The following is a 27,656-nucleotide window of genomic DNA, read 5'->3' as shown; positions in this document are numbered from 1 at the left end:
ATATTTTTGCTGTATAGTACACTATAAATCATATAAGTATTAGCTTAATAAATCTTGCATTCCTATATTCTTTTTAGAGGATATGTTAGTCTGCTGAAATTCTATTCATTATTGGCGTGTATTTTTTCTGTTGCCAGCTGTGAACTTCATTGGTAATAAATGCAGCTGCAGGTCATTTTATAAATGAGTATACACACACAAACATAAAAATAGAAGTATAAAAATAATGGGTATCACACAGACACTGTTTTCACATTTTAGCAGCATGTGCTAAAGATTTCACTAGAACTGCAAAAATTGCTTCATAAGTGGTTTTTCTCATTCATCCCCATTAAATCATATATGTTTATATGGTCTACTTTATTAGAATATGGTTCAACTGATATGAGATGCCAACTTTTAGAATATGGTTTAGTTAATTGATGAATTTTGATGGGAAAAGAAAGAAAGAAAATGAGGGCGGCATAGTAATTCTGATAGTGGGAAACTCTCCAGATTTTTTACAATAGAGGTTTTATGCTTTATTTTTGCAATTAATAGTTTCCTATTGTGCTAAAAACATATATAGCAATGAATTGCCCCATACATTTCATGCAATTTTTAGAACAGGCATCACTACTTTAAGGGAATAATATATACAGTGATACCTCGTCTTATGAATTTAATCCGTTCTGTGACCAGATTCGTAAGATGAAAAGTTCGTAAGACGAAGCAATTTTCCCCATAGCAATCAATGTAAAAGCAAATATTGCGTGCAACCCCATCCCCAAAGTCACCCCTTTGGCCTTGCGCCGTGGGGATGCCCCGCCTCTGGACTTCCATTGTCAGCCAAAGCGCGGGGAATCCCCTGAGGCTCCCCTCGCTGGGATTCAAAGCAATGCTGGCAAAAATGAATCAAGGGGAGCCTGAGGGAAATCGAGGTATCACTGTATTGTTATATCTTTGTATACCACTAATATGTACTTGACAAAACAAAATAAATAAAAATAAATTTACTGCAGCTTAATTTCAACAAAGATAAATTTGAAAATATTTTGTTATAGTGCATATTCCTCATGTTGGAAGTGAGATCTAAACATTTGAAACATAATAAAAATAAAATAGAAAAGTCAAAGAATGTATATTTGTAGCCAGCTTTTGGGAATGATAAAAATAAAAGCCACTTAGTAAGAGAAAATACTTTTTTTCTTCTTTAACAGTTTCAGTGGTTTCAGATGGATTAGATATGATTAAACACCATTGGTCTTTAAGTCAAATATTCACGCTATTCCTTCTTTTAATTGGATTAATATTTTCCAATTTGTGAGTTTAGATTAAATAAATAAAAAATCTAGAGATTTATCTGCTTTTCTTTAAATATTTGAAATGACATTTGATAGTGTCTTATGTACCTAACAATAGAAGTAATCAGATCACTAATTTTATATAATCAAATTCTACATATGTATTTCTCAATGCAGTTTTAAAATAATAAATATCAGAAAAAAATATTAATTATAGTTACTATATATGAATAATGTTCAGGTAATTATCCACATATAGCATAGCATTACACATCATGCATTCTGACAAATTCTTTTTTTTTTCTTTAATTTTGTTATGTTCTCACCACATCATTGTAATATCTTCAGCTCGTCCTGTTGGTAAGTAGCCATCCTTCTATCCATTTTAGCATAATTTCATATAATTTTCCATCTTTCATTTATTATCATACAGAAGTTTTAAAAATAATTATTAATTACTAAATATCTCATAGAGAAGGAAATAATTATTATTTACCTATTTTCAAAGTTATTATACAGTAGAAAAAATGGAATAATTCAAGGACCTTAATAATTTGGTATCATATCTGAAATGCTGCATAATAGAAATAATGAATATATTTTATTTAAAAATTGCAATCTAATTTGTACTGTCACTGAAATAAGTGAAATTATACTCTTTGATGGTATCTGGAAAAAAAAATTGAAACAGCAGTGACTAGTATAAGTAGACATATTTTTGGTGCTGTGTTTTTTAAAAAGATATGGAAGTTATGCTTTACCTGAAATGAATTTTGTTTCCAGTATTAAAAAAAAATTACAGAGAACTTATTTACGAACTGTTATCAATGTCATTTTTATTTGCATTAGAAATGCCAGTTTTGTTTTGTGTTCAGTATGATATACAACAGAAACTGCTGCAGTGTTTTGTGAAATTACATTTCTAGAGATTGTTTTTTCAATTGCACTGTTAAATAACAATACTAATATTGAGAGGTTATTAAAATTTTTGATATCATTACCATTATTTTATAGGGTTTCAACTGAAATAAAAGAAGCTTTTTACTAATGTGTCAAATATGTAAGTGTCCTTTGGTTGTATGTGATATGAAATACAGGGTAGATGTAGTTTTAAAAGTTTTCATTCTGTCTCAGAGGAAAAGAAAAGATCCGGATTTAATCACTGCTTAAATTTTCATTTTCCAAAATGAAAATTCCATTTTAAAGCATTAAATTATTGGTATAAATTATTAAATTATCTCTGTCTTCTCTATTAAAACAAATCATTTGTATTATATGGTACTGAGTTTACATAAGCAGAATATATATTAAGCATTTAGATTATCTTCTATAGGATCTTACATTAGATAAATTCTGGAAAAAGAGAGTTCATTTCTTTTCCCTCCATTGTTGTCTATTATGTTCTCATCAGATTTTCACATAGACAAATCAATATTCTCATACACAGAAATACTCTTGCATTGTTTCTACCTGGTTTGTTTGTCCAAAGTACAGTTGCAGTTATTATCCATCTTGAATTGCAATTATACACTCACACGCATTTGCTAAAGAAAGTAACAGTTTACACAAGTTAAAAGAGGTAACAACGGGCAAAGTATGCAAATGAAAACAAAACTTCTGAAAGAGTTTTTCCAGGGTGGTTTGGCTTTTAACAGGAACATACAGAATAATATTTAAAACCCAGTCTAGAGTTTCATCAGCCAGTCCAGAGGTCAAAATGTCACAAATAGAATCCAAATGAGCATCATGTAACAGCCAGTGATCAGACAATTTCAGTGAAGGATGATGGCTCAGGGCTGCCTCTTAAATGAGATTGAAACAAGCTGTGTTTAAAGAGACCTTTTTTTTCTTTTTTAGACTGAGCACATGAGTTCTGATCTGTGACAGTCTCCTCCTCCCCACAATCTCCTCCAACCTCAATTGAAGGTTCAGGACAGGGTGGATTCCACTTACCTTCCCCACTAGTTCACATCATGATGGAAGTGTACATTTTGCACATACATGCACAGAAGCTAAATCCAAGATGGCACCCATGGACCAACACTGACAGAACCGGCTCCATGACATCACCAGGGGTTTACTAACGGTTCTAAAGAACCGGTAGAAACCCACCTCTGGTTCAGGATTTTTTGGGTATCAGCAATGGAACTGAAATACCAAGTGTGGAGCATTCTCTCAGAAACATTTCTCTCCACCATTTCCCTTCCAGACTATCAAGTACTGTAAACAGTGTTGATACCAACATGTTGATACTACAGCATTGGGAACCAATACGATATATGGAAGATTGAGTGCATTTTGATAATTGCAGGTGATAAGTGTCTGCTTCAATGGGAAAAAACCCCAGGAATTGGTCATCTAGGGTTTTTTTGGATCTACACTGAGTAACAAATGTCAGGTGGAAATTTGCACAAAGTCTGCAAAAGACAAGATGAGTATGTTGACTAAGGTGGCTAAGTTCTTTGCTTCCTATAGTAGAGTTAATGGAACATTGAAGCGATAGTATTTTCTGAAGGTTTGACAGTGGCGGATTGAGAGTCAGTGTCGGAGTGTTGATACAGGGCATCAGCACATTTATAATGACTGCAAGAGATGTGTTCTGAAATTAAAGTGAACGAAGAAAAGTGTTGAGTGGATTAGTATTTGATTTAGTTTCCTGGTGGTTTGAAGATGTTTGTGATTCTGGTGACCAATACAGATTTCCACTGGGTGTCTGGCTCCTTCTAGCAGATGTCACAATATTTCAAAAGTGGCTTTTTCATTCCCTGAAAATAAGACCCTGTCTTATATTTTTTTGAAACCTGAAATAAGTGCTTGGCCTTATTAAGGTGCACTTAAAAGTCTCATTGGGCTTATTATCAGGGAATGTCTTCTTTTGGGAAAACAGAGTAGCCACAGGAGAATATACTGAAAGAGCATCAAGTGTGTCTGAAGTAGTACTGCTCCTAGCAGTACCTCAGAGATGTCAGTCTCTATGACAAAAGGACTTGCTAGATCTGGCTGACAAAAATTGAGCTGAAGGATAAATGCAGAGTTTAAGGCTTCAAAAGCTTTCTGAATCTTCTCATTTTATTGAAAAGGGACCTTCTGGAAGAAGTTGGTCAATGGTGCTATGACTTTAGGAAACAAAACAAAACGAAAAACAAAATGCACGGGCATAGTATATGTGGTACCTTGCTCAACAGTGGTAACTGTGAGAAGGACCCTGGAGCCCTAGTGGACAACCATTTAAATATGAGCCAGCAGTGTGCAGCAGCTGCCAAAGAAGCAAACACAGTTCTAGGCTGCATTAACAGAGGTATAGAATCAAGATCATGTGAAGTTTAATACCACTTTATAATGCCTTGGTAAGGCCACACTGGGAATTCTGCATTCAGTTTTCGTCGCCATAATGTTAAAAAAGATGTGGAGAGTCTAGAAAGAGTACAGAGAAAAGCAACCAAGATGATTAGGGGACTGGAGGCTAAGAATATGGAGAGTGGTTGCAGGAACTTGGTATGTCTAGTTTGATGAAAAGAAGGACTGGGGAAGACATGATAGCAGTGTTTCAATATATCAGGGGTTGCCACAAAGAAGAGGGAGTCAAACTATTATCCAAAGCACCTGAGGGTAGAACAAGAGGCAATGGGTGGAAATTAAACAAGGAGAGAAGCAACTTATAACTAAGAAGATATTTCCTGACAGAACAATTAATCCGTGGAATAGCTTGCTTCCAGAAGTTGTGAATGCTGCAACAATGGAAGTATTTAAAAGATGTTGGATAACCATTTGTCTGAAGGGATGTAGGGTTTCCTGCCTAAGCATGGGATTGGACTAGAAGACCTCCAGCGTCCCTTCCAACTCTGTTACAGTGTTCCCTCGATTTTCGCGGGGGTTACGTTCCAAGACCTCCCGCGAAAGTCGATTTTCCGCAAAGTAGCGGTGCGGAAGTAAAAACACCATTTTTTGCTATGGACAGCCAAAAACTACCCCCACGCACCCTTTTTCAAGGCAGCGCAAGGAGCCGGGCTTGAAATTAGGGCAGGGAGTGACGAAAGTGCAGAGGCCGGCAAAGATTGCTTTGAATGTCGGCTGCCCCCGCCCCCCCAGCGCCTCCAGCCCCCTCGTCACTACCACCCGCCCGCCCGATCCACCCCTCTCACCGGCTTTCTTCGGACACGGGTCCTCCTGCAGCAGTGCTGGCGGCTACGGCTTCTCATCCTCCTCATTCGGCCGGTAGCCACTCTGTGCGCTTTCAGAATGCCTGCATCGCCCCTCTCACAGTCCCTTAGCTGAGAGCACTTTTGTCCCAGCTATCAGTGAGGGGGCTGCAGGAGAGGTGGGGGCAGGCGTTCTCACAGAGAGGGAGAGGGAGAAAGAGAAAGAGAGCAAGAGGGGGGAGAGTGGAAGGTAGAGAGAGAGAGAAAAATGATAGAAAAAGTGACTCTTGGTGATGACGTATGACGTCATCGGGTGAGGAAAACCGTGGTATAGAAAAAAAGCCGCGGAGTATTTTTTAATTAATATTTTTTGAAAAACTGTGGTATAGCGTTTCGTGAAGTTTGAACCCGCGAAAATCGAGGGATCACTGTATTCTATTCTAAATAATAAAGAACTGGTCAAAATTTGCAAAGCCCAGGAGGCATTATAATCCTTGTGTGAGGACTACCAAGACAAGATAACATCCACCTTATCAGGATCCATGATATCTATCTAAAGAAGATACAGTGGTACCTCGAGATACGAGTTTAATTCGTTCCGGACCTGGGCTCTTAAGTCGAGCAGCTCTTATCTCGAACGACTTTTCCCCATAGGAATTAATGTAAATAATTTTAATTGGTTCCAGCCCTCAAAAAACTCACAAAGTTAGTCTAAATTATGCAGAAAGACATGTTTTTAATGAAGAAATGTACATGTACATATAAATGAATAATGAAGTTTCTTTCACTTAACTTGTAAACTTTCTTAAACTTTTAAATTTACATATGTTCAACTTCTCTGCCACCCAATCCTGTAGGACAGAGGTCCCCAACCCTTTTTGCACCAGGGACCGGCTTTAAGCGATCAAGAGAGGAATGGGTGAATGAATGGACGGAGGGTGGGAAGGAAGGAAGGAAAGAGGAAGGGACAGGAACAGAGGAAGGAAGCAAGGAAACTTATGAAAGGGGAGAGTAAGAGAGGAATGAGTGAAGGGAGGGAGGGAGGGAAGAAGGTGGGAAGGAGAAAGAAAAGAAGAAATAGAGGAAGGGAAGGTAAAAGAGAGAAAGAAAAAGAGCAAGAAAGAAAGAAAGAAAGAAAGGGGGAAGGGACAGGAACAGAGGAAGGAAGCAAGGAAACTTATGAAAGGGGAGAGTAAGAGAGGAATGACTGAAGGGAGGGAGGGAAGAAGGTGGGAAGGAGAAAGAAAAGAAGAAATAGAGGAAGGGAAGGTAAAAGAGAGAAAGAAAAAGAGCAAGAAAGAAAGCTGCAAGCACCCCCCCTGAGCCCCCCAGGCCGGCTGCAACCTTTTAAAACATGCGCGCCGCTTCGCAGCTGTCTCCTGAAGCCGAACGCGGAAGTTAGCGTTTGGCTTCAGGAGACAGCTCCTTGGCGCTTGTATCTCGAATTTGGGCTTGTAAGTAGAACAAAAATATCTCTCCCCTCCCAGCTCTTATCTCGAGTTGCTCTTAAGTAGAGCAGCTCTTATGTCGGGGTTCCACTGTATATGATTGCCTAGAAATTCTATTGTGGTACTCTCAAATTCATATTGTGGGTTTTGTAAATAGATGATTTTTCTGCAGTCTTTGTAAATTGGTCTGACATATTGTTAATGGTCTGCAATAGAAGTCAAGAAAATCGGGATATTATCAATATAAATAATGATATACCATAATAATCCAGGAGATCTTAGAACACATCACTCATAAAATGCTGGAAGATTGCATAAGGATCCCTCAATCCAGGTCACATTATCATATAATCAATATACCTATAGTATGTTCAAAATACTGTATTCAATTCACTTCTCTTTTTTGCAAATTACATTGTACAATCTAACTTGATAAACATCTAGCATTGTAGAGGTATTCAGAGGTGAATGACAAAGAGTAATGATTATAAACAGTAATCTGATTCAATTGCCAGTAATCGTTGCTCCCAATTTCTTTCTAAAAAACAGTACAGGAGTCACTGCAGGAAGGGCTAAGGGTCAAATAAAGCCTCTTTTCACATTTTTATCAATGGATCCCTTCAAGGCTACCAACCTAAGTTGTGATAAAGAGTAGACACATCCAATTGGGATCTTAGCCCCTGGTACCAGATCAATAGGATAGTCATGCAATTGGTGCATTAGTAACTGATATCTTTTCCTTTGACTGGTTAAGTCTGTGAAGTCTCAGTATCTAATGAGAAATGTCGTTCAGCAGCTAAAATTGCAGGAATGACAAACTCATCATACATTATTAAATTCTTCATCTATCACCATTTTTTGTTTTTAGATGTGACTACACAATGGTGTTTGTCATGTTAGATTCAGATTGACATATAAGTGGCTGTAGGAGTTTCCTCTAAAATTGCAGTCTGATTTAAGGCTATATGAGAATTCAGTTTACTCTGAACCCCCCCCCCCCAAAAAAAAAAAAAAAAGTCTTGGGAGGGAACTGATTCCATATACCTGTTTTCTTTCCCCTAGCCTCTAAGGCCAGTTCTAACTGACATTACAAACCTTAAGCTGGTAAGATCAAAAACAGATATGGCCAAAGACAAAGCAAAACAAAAAACAAAAACCAGCCCATATTAGATGCAATCCAAAGAATCTGAACTGTTCAAACTTTATGTCAAATTACAGACAGATCTAAATATACCCAATATGCTTTCTGAATAAATTCTCATTTTTGGTTATTGAACTAAAATTTAAATATCATCTGAACAATCTAGGAAACACTAAAATATAAATACCCACAAAATTTGTTTTTGGATTACTGAGAGTGGAGATTGTGCAGTGTTATTGAAGATAGAATTACTTTGATCTTGTGTTTAAACCGAATGCTAAAAACAAGCAACTTTATTACTCATGTTAAAAATCATTTTATTTATTTTGACTTATTTATTCAACAAACATATATGGTTTACCAATATACCACCAGAAACTCTGAGCAAAGACAAGAATAATAATACAATGTAGTTAAGCCAAACAAAAAATATGTAGTTGCCCCAATAAAACTTAACTCCATCAATCAGTGGTTCATTAAATCATGAGCATTCCCTATACAATTATTATAAGAGCCACTAGTTCAGCAAAGAACAGTCTACAATCAGGTTAATAGGACTGTACATCAGCTACTTTCACTTCAGAAAAAGCTTACTTATGAATTTAGTTATGAATCTCAAAGTCAGTTACAAGATTTACAATTATAGAAAATAAATTGAATACAAATGAAAGGATATTCAGAACATATTCCAGATCTTGAAATATGAATTTAATGTATTTTAGGTTCTCATCATTACCTATGATTGTGTTAATAAATCATGCAAGTTTCATATAAACTGCTATTGAACTATAAGCTTTTCAAACAACTTTAAATACTTCTTATTAACATATGTTAAGATTTAAGTAGTATTGTTTGCCTTTTTGTGCTTTTATAGTTGCATTCCAAATATAACATTCTTTATTTTTTCCCATTGTATTAATTCTTTTTGATACAGCTAGTCAAATATTATTTCAGCCAAGTTCATATTTTTAATGAAACTATGTCTTTGATAAATTTCTATATAATTCACTGCTTACAACAATAGTCTAAAGTATTTAATGAAAATTACCAATATTTAGTACCTTTTTTATTTATTTTCTTGTCAATTAATGGGGTAATTACTGCAATTCATGCAGCTATGCTGATTTGTACCCTTTTGGCATCAATTATCAAGCACCTTATTTGTAAGTCCCCATCTTATTAAAACAACTGTTTTGCAGCAAAATTACCAATACTTACGGTATGATTCTGCTCCTAGTTTTAGTTTTCACATTGATTTTTGACTCCCAAAGGGTTTTCACTCTTATTCTCATAATTTTAACTCCCTCAGGAAAACACAGTCCTTTTCCAAATCAGTAAATTTATTTATTATTTATTAATTTATTTATTGGATTTGTATGCCGCCCCTCTCCAGAGACTCGGGGCGGCTAACAGCGACAATAAAACAGTGTATAATAGTAATTTGGTATTGATGATTAAAAATCAATTAATATAAAAACCAAACATACATACATACATACCATGCATAGAATTGTAAAGGCCTAGAGAGTTTCTGGAAAATCCAAAATCTAAGCTTATCCACCTTTGATATAACTTTCTTAGTTTGTTACATAATGCCTTACACCAGTGTTTTTCAACCAGTGTGCCGTGGCACACTAGTGTGCCGCGAGACATGGTCAGGTGTGCCGCGAAGCTCAGCAAGAGAGAGAAAGAGAGAGAGAAAGAAAGCAAGACACAGAGAGAAAGAAAGCAAGAGAGAAAGAAAGCAAGAGAGAAAGAGCGAGAAAGAAAGCAAGAGAAAGAAAGAGAGGCAGGGAAGGAGGGAGAGATAGAAAGAGAGCAAAAAAGAGAGGAAGGAAGGAAGAGAAAAAGAAAGATGGATGGACAGAGAGGGGAAGGAAGGAAGAGATAGAAAGAGGGAGAGAAATAGAGCGAAAGGGAGAAAGAGAGAGAGAGATAATTTTTTTGTCCAAACTTTTTGTGCCCCCCCACTCCCCCTCGCTCAATGTGCCCCATAATTTTGTATATGTAAAAAATGTGCCACAGCTCAAAAAAGGTTGAAAATCACTGCCTTACACCATATAACAAAGATGCACAAACATGAGATGAAACTTTTACGTGTTTATTTCTGAATAAACTGGAAATAATAGATGTTAAACCATTACCTTCAGAAATATACAACCACAAATTCCAAATCTTTGGGATTTTTGATGGGAAAAAAGCCATGGGTGTTTTCATTTAACCTGTGGGTGCTATGGTATTAATTACACTATTAATTATCACTATTAGTATTAGTACTTAAAAATAAAGTCATGTTGTTGTTCAATGCTAAGATAATATCCCTATTTAAAGTTAAATGGCAAGAATTAATGAAAAGCACCACTAAAATTATAAATTTAAAGCAATTAGATATGTTTAAGCAGGCAATCATGGGTTTTTTTGTATGTGGTCACTGGATGTCTCTACTTCTATCAATTAATGAAAACAGACTCTACCAGAGAGACCTGGGAGTTTGAGGGTTCTCCACAGTATCTTAGCTGTTCCTAGTACTTCACTCTTTTGAACATAGAGCTCTGATGTTCATTGGATCTATTGGAATCACTCTCCCAGCTTAGGAGTCACCGCCTTGAGTGCTCTTACCATCTCTTTGATTACTTTGGCCTTTACTTTTCACATCCTTTCTAATTATCCTCCATCAAGCCTTTCTCATACGCCCTCTACTTAATGTTATTGTCACTTGGCACTGCTGCAGCTTATTTAGCAAATATATTCTCTATCTGCCCTAAAATGATTGTTCATGTCAAAGTTGCTAAAGTTAGTTTTTACCAATTGGTTAAAAAAATAGTTAAATTTTAACTATTGAATTTGTAAGATATTTCTTAGAAATTTATATTGCACAGTTTCCATTTATATATAGTCATCCTGTGGTCCTAAAGTGTACCGTACAAGACCTAGGACAACACTTTGACAGAGTAATCTTCAAGATATGCTCTCTATATATACTTTAAAAAAACCTGTAGTCCTGTTTTTTTAGCTTTTGCTAACTTACATTTTTTACTTGTTTTGAGTCAAAGTTGATTTCTGAAATTCAAAATACAGTGGTACCTCATGATACGAACCCCTCGTCATACGAACTTTTCAAGATACGAACCCAGGGTTCGGAATTTTTTTGCCTCTTCTTACAAACTTTTTTCACCTTACGAAGCTGCCGCCCGCCGCTGGGATGCCCAACCTCCAGACTTGAGTTCCTCCTGTTTTTCCCCACCCTGTCCTGCCCCATTCTCCCCTCTGGATCTCCATGGGTTTCCTCCGTTTTTCTGCACTCTTTCCTGCCCCATTCTCCCCTCTGGATCTCCATGGGTTTCCTCCATTTTTCTGCACTCTTTCCTGCCCCATTCTCCCCTCTGGATCTCCATGGGTTTCCTCCATTTTTCTGCACTCTTTCCTGCCCCATTCTCCCCTCTGGATCTCCATGGGTTTCCTCCATTTTTCTGCACTCTTTCCTGCCCCATTCTCCCCTCTGGATCTCCATGGGTTTCCTCCGTTTTTCTCCACTCTTTCCTGCCCCATTCTCCCCTCTGGATCTCCATGGGTTTCCCTCCCCCCACTCCGTTCGCCTCAGCTTCGTCTGCCGGCAGCTTTTTTTTTTTTAAGCCTTAATGTTTTGGATTTTCCTAATCGGCTTGCACGCATTATTGGCTTTTCCATTGATTCCTATGGGAAACATTGTTTCATCTTGCGAACTTTTCACCTTACGAACCTCGTCCTGGAACCAATTAAGTTCGTAAGATGAGGTATTACTGTATTGACTTTTATTAACATATTAACTTTTTGATATAATTGCTTAAAGCTTTCACCTCTTAATGTCTTATTTTGACTTCTCACCTCATAGCACCTCCACAGTTTGTGATAAGGCCACGTGATCAGATTGTTGCGCAGGGAAGAACAATAACATTTCCATGTGAAACTAAAGGAAATCCTCAGCCAGCAGTATTTTGGCAAAAAGAAGGCAGCCAGGTAAGTTATTTTAAATTATTGTTTTCATTAGTAGAGATATGCAAGGATTTTGAACCAATGTGTCAGAAAGGGTATCTGTATAAGAGAAGTTTTCCTCAAAGTACAGTGTTCCCTCGATTTTTGCGGGTTCGAACTTCGCGAAAAGTCTATACCATGGTTTTTCAAAAATATTAATTAAAAAATACTTCACGGTTTTTCCCCTTATACCACGGTTTTTCCTGCCCAATGACATCATATGTCATCACCAAACTTTCATCCGCCTTTAATAAATATTTTTTTTAAATAAACTTTAATAAATAAACACGGTGAGTAATAATTTAAATGGTTACTAAGGGAATGGGAAATTGCAATTTAGGGGTTTAAAGTGTTAAGGGAAAGCTTGTGGTACTGTTCATAGCCAAAAATAGTGTATTTACTTCCACATCTCTACTTCACGGAAATTCGACTTTCGCAGGCAGTCTCGAAACGCATCCCCTGCGAAAATCGAGGGAACACTGTATATTAAAAAACTGTTACTTGAAAGACTTATGCAGATCATGTTCCAATTTGCAGGCAGTCCCAGCAAAGAGGCACAACTGTCCTATTTATATCAGTAATAGCAATAATAATTAAATATAATAATAATAACAATAACAACAACAACTTATTTTTAAGATTTTGAAACATTGAATTGATTCTATAGAATAATTATATCAATTAATTTATTTTGCTATCCAATAAGTTTTGGGGAATATAAATATATTATTCTAGCCCTTTGTCTCACTACATTTAGTCTTGTTCTCCACATTCTAAACCACAACAGCCATTTTCAGTGGAATAGAAAATTATTTCTATGTCTTTTTGAGGATAGGTAGCTTATATGAAAAGCTGCATCCATATGGTTGAGGCACTGAAATATTATCTGAGTTATATATCAGTTAAACTACAAATATAGGTTGATACTCTTTATGAATTGAATACATAATTCATCTGTCATTTTTCAATGTAACCATTGTACATTAGAAATCAGAGATGAGGATGCAACATTTTCTTCCGCAAATGATTGTATTTTTCTTTGATTCAAAGCTTGTCAGGTTTTCTGGTTGTTTACTTCAATGTGCAGCGTGAACATTGTTTGAAGAAATTGATTCATACCATTTAAAAGTTGGTTTCATTATGAAGAAAATTATTTTTGGCTTGCTATTGAGAAAATTACTTGGAAGAGAAAATGTATGCCTTTTTTAAAATAAAAACAAGAATTGTTAACAAACATTTTAAATATGTTATTTAAAGCCTTAATAACATGGTAATGTTTATGTAAAGTGGACTTATAGTGTCACACTTGAATCTAATAAAGTGGACATCCATCATGATGTAATAAAGAGAAGAGCTTCTAATTAAAGTAGGATATCATTTGCAGGATTACAGTCATTTAGTGTAATTGAAAAGTGTTAATACCCTATTTTATCCACTTTCATTGGTATTACTTCAAGGGTAAAACATTTTAAGGTGAAAATGTATCTTGCTTCTTTAATTGAATGCTGTTACGTACTGATTGTAACATGTTGAAGCTGTTTAATTACAAACCTGTAGAATTAATTACAATATTGAGACCAAGTTCCCAGAGTGCTTAAATGTTCTCTTTTTGGCAAATAAACGTAACATAAAAATTGATACCTCAGTTGTTTATAATCAAACCTTGAAACATAGTTCAATGTGATTCATTATTCCCACATGTTGTTTTCTTAATTGAGCTTCAGTAAAGCAACAGAGGTTAACTAGGTTAATGTTTCCACTCTAATATAAAAACGTCTGGTCTTTGTAGGGAGACATCAACTTTTTAATATTTTAAAAATCCTGTCATTGTATTTTATTAAGAATACCAAAGGCATGTTACTTTCGTTTTGCATAAATTGAATATATAATTTTTTTAAAAAAATATTTTTTTGAATACTCAGTTGTCATTTAATTTTACATTTCCTATTCCAAAAAGAAAGAAAGGAAAAGAAAACTCTATTATCATCAATAATCATGATCACATTATTATTGTCCCATTATTATTATTACTGCTACTTATACTAGTCTAATACTGTAAATTTTAAGGCAGGGTTCCCAACCCCTGGTCCATAGACTAGCAGTGGGCCACAGCATGCCAGAAACCAGACCACACAAACAAGCAAAGTCCCATCTGTAGGATGAAGGCAGCACAAAAAAATCATGCCCTCTCTAGTCCATGGAAAAACTAATATCCAGGGAAGCAGTCCCTGGTGCCCAAAAGTCGGGGCCGCTGTTTTAAGGCATTCTTATATTGGACTGGTTCTTTTTACTCTTTTACTTAGTGTTGTCAACTGGATAGGAGATGTAATAACTGTCCCTGAATTTTTCATGATGGCAGTTTGTATAACTCTTCATATTTCATAGCTATTTCATTTTTAATCATATTCCATATAAAATGCAGCAACTATATACTAAAGAATATGTATACTTTATTTATTTTTGGGATTGCAATAGTATATTTCCAATACTTCTGAATAAGTGAACCACATTCTTTGCAGTATTGTATTTGTAATTGAGTCTATTATTAATGATTGGATTCCTACTTTCAGTAAATCATACCATAGAGTTAGAGGGGCAATTGAAAGATGCTGTTATGATTTGTTATTAAAAAATATTCATTTAGCTCTTACATTCAGTATCACCATTTAATAAAATGTAAAATTGTACAAAACTTCTCACTACGAAAAATCGTAACAACTTCCCACTAACATCAGATTATTTAAAAACACAGGCAAATAATATTTTTTTTATTTTTAGAAATGTAGTATCTACTGACAAAACTACTTACGTAATCACTTGTTTTTCTAAGACTTATTATTAAAATGATTTCTAAAATTATGCTGTGTTTGGGAACTTTAAGGAAACCATCTTAAATGTCCCCAAAAAACAATAGCATATACTATCCAAATTATAATATTTGGCTCAATATTTCATCAGTAAGGTTTCAGCTTTTTAATTAAATGATCCTCATTACATCTACAGAATCTTCTATTTCCGAATCAGCCTCTCCAACCTAATGCTAGGTATTCTGTGTCACCAACTGGAGATCTTACTATCACAAATATTCAGCGGGCTGATGCAGGATATTACATCTGTCAAGCACTCACAGTTGCTGGAAGTATCTTAGCAAAAGCTCAGTTGGAAGTTACAGATGGTAAGAAATGACCTTTATGATATATTGTTGTTGTTGTTGTTATATATTGCTTTATATATCTTTATGATCTGAAGTTATGAATTGTTGTAGATCTAAACCAATTGTATTTGGATTGACCAAAAGGCAGTTAGGGTGGTTTAAATAAGAAGTTACCAAGTCAAGGAACCCTGTTCACATATTCACTCACTTTTGACAAATGCTAACATAAATGGACTTTTCATATGCAGATATTTATTTGTTTGTTTGTTTGTTTATTTATGTATTTATTTATTTATGTATTCATTTATGTATTTATTTGTTTTTGTTTATTTATTTATTAGATTTGTATGCCGTCCCTCTCCGAAGACTCGGGGCGGCTAATTATTTCCTATTGGTATTTATTTTTTTAAGCTACTGAAAGTATTTAATTACTGAAAGAACTAAACTAAAGATGCAATCCCCATATTATATCATTCTAAATCTGCATGTAGCTTTAGTCCAAAATAAAATCCTACATGTGGTCAATTGTTACAGGTAATATACATATACACATAGATATACCTGCCCTATGACAAAGGGGTAGAAATTATTTTGGACAAATGAATTCTATCAAATGAATTGATTCTAAGTCCAGAAGATACTTTTCAGATTGAGCATAAAATCTCTTTCATAACAATGACTGTCAAGTAAGAAGCAATATTTTTATATAATGTAATGCATGTAATAATTTATAAGTTGTTGTTCCTAAGCATCTGCCTCATTTAGTGACCAAAGTGATGACCATGCTAAAAAGAAATGCCAGCCACTTTTTATATGGTGTAACTGTGTAGTCTTATTAACCTCAGAGACTGAATTTGCTGGATTCTGGATTGCAGCCAAGCAGTGACTTATGCTGCCTCAGGCAGCTGTCATTCTTTATTTTTATTTATTTATTTATTCTTTGTCCAATATACAATACATATGAAAGAGAATAGACATTAAGTAATATATATAAAGATAGAAAGTAAGAAAGAAGAGAAGTAGAAGGAAAGGAGAGAAAATATATGATATATGAGATAAGGAAAGACAATTGGACAGGGGATGATAGGCACATCAGTGCACTTACTGGCCTCTTAGGAACCTGGAGAGGTCAATCGTGGAGAGTCTTAGGGAGAAATGTTGGGGGCTGGAGGCTGAAACCACTGAGTCCGGCAATGAATTCCACGCTTCGACAACTCGATTGTTAAAGTCATATTTTTTACAGTCAAGTTTGGAGCGGTTAATATTAAGTTTGAATCTGTTGTGTGCTCTTGTGTTGTTGCTGTTGAAGCTGAAGTAATCGTTGACTGGAAGGACGTTGCAGCATATGATCTTGTGGGCAATACTTAAATCGTGTTTTAGGCGCCGCAGTTCTAAACTTTCAAGATCCAGGATAGTTAGTCTATTTTCGTAAGATATTCTGTTTCAAGTGGAGGAGTGAAGGGCTCTTCTGGTGAAATACCTTTGGACGTTTTCGAGAGTGTTGATGTCTGAGATGTGGTGTGGGTTCCAGACAGATGAGCTGTATTCGAAAATGGGTCTGGCATAGGTTTTGTAGGCTCTAGTCAGTAGTGAGAGATTGCCAGAGCAGAAGCTACGTAGGATCAGGTTAACAACTCTGGAAGCCTTTTTGGCGATATTGTTGCAGTGGGCTTTAGCACTTAGGTCATTTGATATTAGTATTCCAAGGTCTTTTACTGAGTGCGGGTTGGCTGCGAGAATTTGTTTATTCAGTTCATAAATGTGGTTTGGATTCTTTTTGCCGATGTGGAGGGTAGAGCATTTGTTGGTTGATATTTGAAGTTGCCAGGTGTTAGACCAATCTGAGACAAAGTTGAGGTCTTTTTGGAGTACGAGAATTGTCAGTTGGAAACAGGGATAGCCAATCATTTATTGTCTTACTGCTTATTAGAAGGGGAGTGCTGCGTGGCGATATTTCTCATTGCTTGTATTGTGGATCCAATCCAGACTATCTGTCGCTCGGACAAACTGCTCTTCATCTCCCCAGCTCATAGTCGGAGGCTAAGGTGCCAATCCGCATGTCACAGCTCTCAAAGGCAAAGCAAGTCCTAGACTTTAATTCTAGTAGAGATCGTCACTGGGATAGCAGCATGGCTGCAGTAGGATAATGCTTTGACTAAAAGACTTGTTGCCAATCATCAGATTGTCACCAGGGACTGCAGAGACTGCATGCTTTGGCATTTGCGGCAGCAATTTGGTGTCAGCGGTGGCCATTTTAGGTGCCAAATCCATTCTTGTTACCATTAAAATTCCCTGCCTTTCTGCTGAATCTTCCCAGCTGCCTTCTAACAGCAGAAAAAGTGCAGAGAAGAGCAACAAAGAGGATCAGGGGGCTGGAGGCTAAAACATATGAAGAGCAATTGCAGGAACTGGGTATGTCTAGTTTAATGAAAAGTAGGACTAGGGGTGACACAATAGCAGTGTTCCAATATCTGCCACAAAGAAGGAGTTAACCTATTATGCAAAGCACCTGAGGGTAGAAGAAGAAACAATGGGTGGAAACTAATCAAGGAGAGAAACAACTTAGAACTAAGGAGAAAAATTCTGACAGTTAGAACAATGAATGAATCCGTGGAACAGCCTGCCACCAGAGTTTGTGAATGCTCCAACACTGGAAGTTTTAAAGAAGATGTTGGATAACCATTTGTCTGAACTAGTATAGGATTTCCTGCCTAAGCAGGGGGTTGGACTAGTAGACCTCCAAGGTCCCTTCCAACTTTGTTGGTATTATTATACAAGGCAGTTAGAAAATGTTTCACATTTTAAAATATCTGTATAAGCCACAAGAGACATCACTTAGAGGAACATATTCTCACCTTGTAGACCAGGGGTGGGCAATTAATTTTGCCATGGGGCCGCATGAGAAATTAGGATGGTTTTAGAGGGCCGGACTAATATAATTAACTCAGTTCTACCCAATGCTGTATATATGCTATTGCTATAAAAGGAAGGAAGAAAGGGAGGAGAGAAAGGGAGGGAGGGGAGAGAGAGGAAGGAGGGCAGGAAGGAAAGAAGGAGAGAGAAAGGAAGGAAGGGAGGGAGGGAGAGAAAGGAAGAAAGTTTTGTCCTGCAGTTTTCATGTCAAGATTTCAGAAATGGTTTTCCATTGTCTCCTTCCTGAGGCTGAGAGGGTGTGTCTAGCCCAAAATCCCTCAATTTACTTTGTGCCTAAGGTGGTATTAGAGCGCATGATCTTCCAGTTTCTAGTCCATTGCCTTAACTTCTACAACAGACTCACTCTTACCAACTACTACCGTGTTTCCCCGATAGTAAGGCAGTGTCTTACTTTCTTTTTACCCCCAAAAGCCCCACTATGTCTTACTTTCGGGGTATGTCTTACATTGGAAAGGAGGCGGGCGAAGGAGGGCGCAGCTCCGGACCCCCCCCCCCTTTCCACCCCTTGTCGCCCGAGACAAGGGGCAGCGAGGCAGGGGAAGAGGCGGTGGCTTCCAAGAACATGTTGATGTTATTTCGTTGACAGAAAGCCTGCAGCGAGGCACATCGGAGCAGTAAATGGAATTACTACTCGGGATACAATCTTGCGCCCGGAGCGCCTCTTTAGCCCCAAAGCTGTTTCCCTGCAAGTGAGCGGATGTGCACCATCCCTGGAAGCGAGCCAGTTTATGCCCTGGAAACCAGCTACTCTTCCAGCCAAGGCACCTTTTGAACTGGGGGAGACCCCCACCACCTGGCAATGCACAATGGCCCTCCTTGCTCTCCCTTCTCCCCCACCCCACCCCAAGGTTGGGCTTCTCCACGCGCTTCTGTTCAGCCCCAACTCCGAGCGAACCACCTTCCCTCTTTCCCCAATGGAGCGGCATTGCAAAAAAAACCCCCACATCTTACCTCTCCCCTTCCCCCAACCCCGACCTCTTTCACACAACCTGACCCGGAGAGAGCGCTGGAGACGGCGCACGGTTTGCAGAAGTTTCTCCTTTGTCGGGCGACAAGGGGTGGAAAGGGGGGGGTCCTTTCAAGCGGCGCTGGGCGAAAGAGGGCGGGCGGCCAGCAGCAGAAGGCGAGAGGTGCCTTCTTCTCCAGCTCTCCGGCAGATCGAGCGCGCGAAGAGGCACTTCTCACCTTCCGCCGCTGCTGGCCGCCCTCTTTCGCCCAGCGTCGCTTCGGAAGCCGCCGAACGCCATCAGGAGGGCGCTTGGCGACCGCCTCTCCGCTCGCCAAGTGGCGGTCGCCAAGCGCCCCCCTGACGGCATTCGGCGGCTTCCGAAGCGACACTGGGCGAAAGAGGGCGGCCAGCAGCAGCGGAAGGTGAGAGGTGCCTCTTCGCGCGCTCGATCTGCTGGAGAGCCGGAGAAGGAGGCACCTCTCACCTTCTGCTGCTGGCCGCCCGCCCTCTTTCGCCCAGCGCCGCTTGAAAGGACCCCCCCCTTGGCTTCTGCTGGGGGTGGGGGGGGTCCGGACGCCCCCTTCTCCGGCTCTCCGGCATATCGAAGAGCGGAGCGGGGAGAGCCGCCTGGCAGAGCTCTTGCAGGCGGCGGGGGGGGCGGCGGCGGCGGGGGGGACGTATGTCGAGGTTCTACTGTCTCTTCATACCGTGTTTCCCCGAAAGTAAGACATATGTCTTACTTTCGGGGTATGGCTTATATTAGCCGACCCCCCTGAAACCTCCCATATGTCTTACAATCGGGGGGGGGGGGTCTTACTATCGGGGAAACACGGTAATATGATTTTCTAGAAAATGTTTTTCAAAATAGTGGCATTTGAGTCTGAATATTACAGATATCTACTAATATATGCACGTATATATATTTAAATTCAGTTTTAACAGATAGGCCTCCACCAATCATTCTCCAGGGACCTGTAAACCAGACATTGGCAGTAGATGGAACAGCTTTACTGAAGTGCAAAGCTACTGGTGACCCAATGCCTGTTATCAGCTGGCTAAAAGAAGGATTTACTTTTCTTGGCAGAGATCCAAGGACATTTATACAAGATCAAGGAACTTTACAAATTAAACCTTTACGGGTGAGTATATGTTGTAACAACATATTTATCTTTCTGAAATCAAGAGAGTAATAGTTAAATGAGAGCTGCTTAATTTAATGATTGTACATCAATATATAAGTTTAGGCACTCTGGATTAATAAATCCCTTAGTAAACAGAAGCTGACACAATTTCTGAAATATTTATTCCAATTTAAATGCATACAATATTTTTCGGTGTATTAGATGCACTGAAAAGGCTGAAATTTAGGTGCGTCTTATACTCTGAATATAGGTCCCCCCCCCCCAGCCCTAACTAGCTGCTAATGATCTTTCTAGCTCTTTCCTTGCAGGCTCTTTCATTGTTTCTCTCTGTGAAGAATGTTTTTCAAGCCCTAAGTCTTTGCAGGGTTTTTTCATTACTCTAACTTGGTCTGGGTAAGTTTCTTTCCAGCCCCAGCCAGGTGCTAACGATGTTCCCAGCTTTTACCCGCTTGCAAGCTCTTTCATTGTTACTCTCTTCCAAGAATGTATTCCAAGCCCTGTCTTTGTAGGTTTTCTTTTCATTGCTTTACTTGCCCAAGAAATTTCTTTCCAGCCCTAACCAAGTGCTATTAATGTACCCAAGCACTTTCATTGTTACTCTCTCTGAAGAATGTTTTCCAAGCCCTAAGCCTTTGCAGGGTTTTTTCATTATTCTAACTTGCTCTGAGTAAATTTCTTTCAAGCCCTAACCAGGTACTAACAATGTTCCTGGCTCTTACCAGCTTTCAAGCTCTTTCATTGTTACTCTCTGCAAAGAATAATTTTTTCCAAGCCCTAAGTCTTTGCAGGGTTTTTTCCATTGCTCTACTAGCTCCAACTGATTTTTTCCAGATGCTAATGATGTTCCCAGCTCTTACTGGCTTGCAAGCTCTTTCATTGTTACTCTCAAAATAAATAAAAAAAATTAAGCCCTTAATCAGGGGATAAAATAATGTGTTGAAGCTGACCAGACTACAGACAACTTAATTCATAACTATCAGGGATAGGTTTGTTAAATGTACCTAGAAAGGTGTTCAGCCAAATTTTAACTCGACAAATATGCAAGATGACAATCAGCAAAATTTGGTAGTGCCATTTTGCCATTCTCACAGAGAGAAAGAATATGACAAGGTAAAAACATTTGAATCATGAAATTTTTGCAGGTATGTGGAATTAATTGATTGCTAAATAAAATAAGAATTTTGTAATATGAAAGCGTATGCATGAAAAAGAGCGTTGGCTTACCTTGAACACCCATTTTCGTAGGTTGGAGTTAGCATTCAGATAGGGTCACATTGATGACTGAGTCTGTCAATCAATTGATGACTCATATATAACACTCATCTCCTGGGACATATCCCAGTTTCAGATGAAAAAAGACCGACAGACTCAACCTTGAAATTATAAAGAAATGAAGACAATCTCCTAAAAGGAAAACTTTATTTAAAGACGGAACCTGGAACAAGGCTAAGAGAAAAACAGAATAAAATAACACCAACAGACACAATAAGCAAATAGAAGTAGGGAGGGCCTGAATACTAGCTCCAACCTACGAGAATGGGCATTCAAGGTAAGCCAATACCTTTTCTCCATAGGAGGTTGGAGCTATCATTCAGATAGGGACATAGTAGGGGGCAATTAGTATCATCTCTGCCTGCTCTTGGTTTACTTTCTGTAGAACAATAAAAACAACAAAAACAATGCAATAAAAACAATGCAATAGTACAATAATAAAAAAGAAGTCGAACAACAATAGTAAATAAAACCCCTTTATAAAACCCCAAAACCAATCTAACAAACATACATACCTAAGAAACATAAATCGGGCACATCTGATGTTAAACTTAACAGCCCCCAGGCCTGTCAGCAAAGCCATGTTTTAACAGCTTTTCAAAAAGCCAGTAGAGTGGGAGTAGTGTGAACATCGGGGGGGGGGGGGGTTCCATAGAGCTGAAAAGTCCCTTCCCCATAGTCCCGCCAACCTACACTTCATCTGTTCCCATACAATGAAAGAGGTCTGGCAGAATCACTTGATTGCAAGTGAGCCTGTGTAATAGCTACAGCAGAAGGAGTAGAGCAGTTGGCTGAGTCAACAGGGAGCAAAGATATTTTTGCTGGCAAAACCAGTCAAGCCCACACATTTATATTCACTGGAGCCACAGGTGGGGAGTACAGATTACTGGAGCCTTCTGCTGCCTGGCACTGGGTAGATAATGTGGGTGGCAAGGTGGCAGACCTGTCCACCTTAGATCCGGCCATGGAGGAGGTGCCATCTTGTTTCTTGTCTATCTGTGTCCTGGAACGATGTTCCTCTGATGAGGTAGAACAAGCATAATCCCCAGCTAATGGGGCAGCCTTGGAAGACTTGTGCTTCTTTTTTCCCCCTTCCTGAGATACGGAAGTGGCCAGGTCTGCCATTTTGAAGAATTGAGGCAGCGGAGAGAAAAACAGTTCTGACAGGAAGAATGAGCAGCGTTCTACAGCTTCTCCCTGAAGCACTGAGGATTGGCGGAAAAAGCCTTGACGAGAGCAAAGAAAAGGTGACCCGTAGCAAGCTCTGATAGTCATGTGTATACTGACCAATCAGCAAAGAGCATGGGGGAGGGGAGCCTCCAGAGCTGACCTGTAGCAAGCTCTGATGGTTGGCTCAGGGCAGCTGCAATAATCAGGATGAAAAGAGGGAGAAAAACTAATCGCTCTCCAGCCGCAAGGAAAGAGAACCCAGTAAGGCGATTCTTGACTGTGAGGAAGAAAGAGGGGAAAAACTCCCTAAGCCTCCAGAGCCAGCCCTCCCCAGGAAAAAAGAACTTGTAAGGGAAATAAGGGAGCAAGCTCCCAATTCCTGTCAGAGCGTCCAGGCACTGCCGGCCAGTGAAGGGAAGAAATAAGTTTCAGACCCCACTGAGGAATTCAGCCAGTTGTTAAAAAACAAATTAAGCTGACAGCCGATGAAAGACATGGTGCAAGCACACAGGGTTCCCAGATAAACTCTGAGATCATAGCTTACTTCCTTTTCTTTCTTTTCCTTTTCTCTTCTTTGTTACTTTATAATTCTTATTTTTTTAAACTTACCTTAGTTATACAAGGAAAAAAATTAATAAGGAAAAAATTATGTCTAATCCTCATTGGAGGACTGAGTCTGAAACTGGGCTATGTCCCAGGAAATGGGGGTTATATATGAGCCATCAATTGATTGACAGACTCAGACCTCAATGTGATTGGACGAAGGTCAATCCTATCTGAATGCTAGCTCCAACCTCCTATGGAGAATAAAGAGAATGTTTACCAAATAATTCATCATTGAGCCAAGAGTAATCCAGGAATTTTTTTTTAACACATTAAAATTAAAATATGTTAGGACAGTTTCAGGTGATGCTAAAGGCATGTGCTCTTGGAGACTTCAGACTATTCTCATTTGAGAATTATTTTGTGTTGTTTATAGAGAACTTATTCCTACCAAATATTAAATTAATGATATGATCATATAAATCTGAAAATTAATCAAGATTAATAATAATCACCATAATATTTGTGACTGCCAGGAGAAATGGTGTGAACGTTTACTACATACTCTTAAATAATGAAATATTAAAGCAAGTAGACTAATTTGTGTAGTTTAAAATAGTTATTAAGTAAATAAATAGAAGGAAATAAAATGTGATCTGCTGATAAATGCGTGAAACTGAATTTTTTCTGCCGTAGACATTGAATATCAAAAGAAATAAAAACAGCTATTTATTAGTTTGAGTCTATCCAGTATGTTACTACAAAAATGGATATTACAGTGGTATTGCAGAAGAAATATAAAGGTAAATGAGAACAGGGAATTTAAGTGTGCATAATAAAACAAGTAGAGATGAGATCAATAATGGGTGGATGATGAATAAAAGTGGACTGAAAAGAAAAAAAAGTAATAATATAGGAAGAGGAACTTAAAGATCTAAATCATAAGATAAATATTTAAAAGAGAGGCATGAAGAGCCAAATGCAGCAAATATGAATCAATATATGAACACTGTAGAAGCAATGATAGAGAACTATTTAATGGTATATAGAGAACTATGAAATGGTTTAAATTATCGTGAATTATATTTCATGCCTTTATTGTTCTACCTATACTAATTTATTTAGCATTACTATTTCTTTTGTATTTTGTAAATCAAGACTTACCTCACGTGTAGTAAATTGACGAAAATACAGATTTTTACATTACATTTTTCCATAATGAAGATAGCAAATACTTAAATATGAACTTTAAGTAAAAGATTTAATTATTAAATATTAAAATATTAGTCCTCGGAGAGGGGCAGCATAGAAATCCAATTAAGAATAATAAATAAATAAATAAATAAATAAATAAATAAATAAATAAATAAATAAATATAATAGGTTACAATAGATGTATGCTATCAAATATAAATGTATATTTAAATATATATTTAAATACAATATTTCAATATAAAATTTCCTTGAACTCTTTAGTAATATAGAATTAGGTGATAAAAAGTGAACCGAGCAACTGAGAAGCAATAAACAACAAATCAATAACAGCACATGTGACCTAAACATAAAGCCAGCTTTGTGTCGTGTCTTTTTCTACATATATACAGTATATGGAAACTTTTTCAGTATTAGCTCCACATTACTATAGATCTGAAAAGCCTTCAGAAAGATGCAAAATATCTTCCTTGCTAGAATAATGCTGTTACTTACCACCTTTGATTTTGAAGGAATAAAAATAAGATGTTAGGTTAAACTTTGAAAATAAGTGAAGCAAACAGTATTAGCCCTGATAATTAATATATCGATTAATGATAGGAATTATAAAGTGGAACAAGAACAAATTAGAATGTGCTTCAAAGGAGAGCTATTTCTAAGGATTGATTTCTTCGATTAGCAGAAACTCTTATCATGCTTGGACCAGCCAATGAAATAATTATGAATTTCTTGTTTATCTGGTCTATTCAACAAGTTGAGAATTTTTGTATGAATATAATAGGATTAAATTCAATCTTATAAGGAATATAATTTTACCAAATTTATATTATTAAAGTGGAAAATTGTGTGTCTATGTTTATCCATCTGTCGGCCAGGAAGGACGTCTCCGTGACGTCAAAGCTCCACCCCTGGAATTCCCTATTGGGATTCTCCACCTCCGTTTGAGCCTCTCGACCGGCCGACAGCTCCACGGCTCTTCTGGGAAGGTGACAGCTGGGCAGTGGCGTTTCTCGGCGTTCTCCCGAACCCGAACACAAAACCCGAATTTTTGCTGAACTTCCGGGTTTGGCATTCGGGAGAACGCTGAGAAGCCCCCCCCCCCGGCTGTTTCGGAAGGTGACAGGCAGGCGGCGGTGCTTCTCGGCATTCTCCCCAACCCCAACCTAAACATTTGCCAAACTTTTCGGGTGCGCCGTTCGGGAGAATGCCGAGAAGTGCACAGCTGTTTCAGAAGGTGACAGCCGAGCGGCGACGTCCAGCAGAACGCCGTTTTTGCAATTGGGGGGGGGCTTGCACACCTTAATCGGTTTTCCATTGTTTCCTATGGGAATCATTGTTTCGTCTTACGAACTTTTCACCTTACGAACCTCCTCCCGGAACCAATTAAGTTCGTAAGACAAGGTATTACTGTATTTTCTTTTACTTACTTTTGAAGAAATACCTGATGATTTAATTTTAATCTATTAAAGACCCAGATGACGAAATAAGGACTGGTGGCAGCATTGGATAAGGAGTTAACACAGAGATGAAAGGATTAAATTAGATATTGAGTTAAGATGTTTATGTTTTATTATAAATAGAAAAAGGGAATATAAGGGACTAGATTTTATAATATTGTTATTTGTAGATGAAATATATCTCAAGTGTGGTTAATTTTAATTAACTTAGCAAAGAAGATAAAAAGTACATATTGAAAGTATTATTAGCGCTTTTCTTTCCCTCTGAATGTTTAACATATCTAAGAAATATTATTAATAATTATTTTAAGCATAGATTATGTGTTTTTTTATTGCTCATGTTGTTTTATTGTATGTTGAAAGAAAAATAAAAAATTATAGAATTCAGAAATACAATTATTTGAGTAAACAATTTGCTCTCACACAATTAAAAGGAAATAAATGTGTGTGTTATATGGACCTAGATTAACAATGTACTTCCAGGCCTGACATAGCCATGGTTTCCCAACAATTAGAAAGTAGGTGTAGATATCTACATTTTACTGCTCTCTTTCTTAATTATATTTTATTTCAAAAATGTATGATTTTATTTCCCCTTTAAAATATGAAAATATGTCAAATAAAATTAAGGAATTATTTCAATTTACTAAATGAAATACATAATTATTTTTTGTGAAATATTTATAATAATTCTGAATCAATCTTATTTCACCACAAATTAAATGAACATTTTAAGCAAAGGATTGGTATTTCTTATTTCCATCTCTTTAGATATCTGACATGGGCACGTACACTTGTGTTGCCACCAGTTCAAGTGGGGAAACATCTTGGAGTGCTGTGTTGGATGTTACAGGTAAGTTATACCTACATAAGACAGAAAACCAAAATAAAAATGTACTACAATGAAATCAGGACATTCAATACATTATCATTGATTCTTATTAAAGTTTTTTATGAAGTGCAAAATTTAATATTGCGCAAGCCTTCTACACATATAATGAAACTTTCCCATTTTCTACTCCCCCTCTAGCTTTCTAGATTCAAGACCCAGTGGTAGAGGCCATTGTATTGGCAAAAGTTAATTCAGAACTCCATAGACAGGTCAGCAAACTAAAAGCACTGTTTATAATAGCCACTGTGGCCCTTCAGTATATTGAGAAACTTCATATTTGTCCCTCCTAAAAATTGTATGCATGGAAGGAAATATTAAGTCCAGAGACAATGGTGTCCATAACAGACCAAAGTGACATCAACATAGCAATATATGTGAGATTATGTCATCACTCCCAAAGATGCAGTTATATACTAATATTACAATATCTAATGCAAATGCGTAAGTCACTGGATTTATTTCACATCATCACACACATGTAAAAAAATCATTTTGCAGTATAAACTGATGCATCCATATTTTTTTCATATTGGAGAAGTTTGAAAGTTGATGGTTTAAGGCCAAAATGCTTCATGTTCAATAGAACATATAAAATCTATCCTCTAATCAGTTCCATTTTCCTTTTATGAATAGTTGATACTTTTCCCTTTAAGATCTACCCAAAAAACAGGAAAACGATAGATCAAAAAAGTTAGTCTCATCTGTCTAAGTGCTGTTTTAATCCAGACAAGCATAGAAGGAAAAATACTGTTTTAAACATGTTTTCTATCCCTAATTTAGCTGAATCTTTCTTTATAGGAGCAAAATGTTACTATAACAGAAGTAATTGGAATATCGTTTTCTTTCTCTCTTGCTTCACTTGTTATTATATTGAATGATAATGAAATGAAATTATTAAATATATTATAC

The 27,656-nt window shown here is 37.4% G+C and overlaps 1 protein-coding gene across 2 annotated transcripts in view; it reads left to right on the top strand.

The window, feature by feature from the left end:
- The window catches only part of ROBO2 (roundabout guidance receptor 2), a 434,310-nt gene that overhangs the window by 308,437 nt on the left and 98,217 nt on the right, over window positions 1-27,656 (top strand). The window contains exons 7-11 of one of the 2 annotated variants that reach the window (XM_070750263.1): window positions 1,632-1,643; window positions 11,883-12,007; window positions 15,026-15,197; window positions 19,993-20,198; window positions 26,627-26,708. In XM_070750263.1, the coding sequence (XP_070606364.1) occupies window positions 1,632-1,643; window positions 11,883-12,007; window positions 15,026-15,197; window positions 19,993-20,198; window positions 26,627-26,708 (597 nt within the window). Of the gene's footprint in view, window positions 1-1,631; window positions 1,644-2,296; window positions 2,344-11,882; window positions 12,008-15,025; window positions 15,198-19,992; window positions 20,199-26,626; window positions 26,709-27,656 lie in introns of those variants that run through there. The other variant, XM_070750262.1, reaches the window with a different exon arrangement.

Source organism: Erythrolamprus reginae, chromosome 4 (assembly GCF_031021105.1).
Source record: "Erythrolamprus reginae isolate rEryReg1 chromosome 4, rEryReg1.hap1, whole genome shotgun sequence".
NCBI lineage: Eukaryota > Metazoa > Chordata > Lepidosauria > Squamata > Dipsadidae > Erythrolamprus > Erythrolamprus reginae.
Note: the sequence above shows the minus strand (reverse complement) of the source record. Positions and strands in the feature narration are given on the sequence as shown.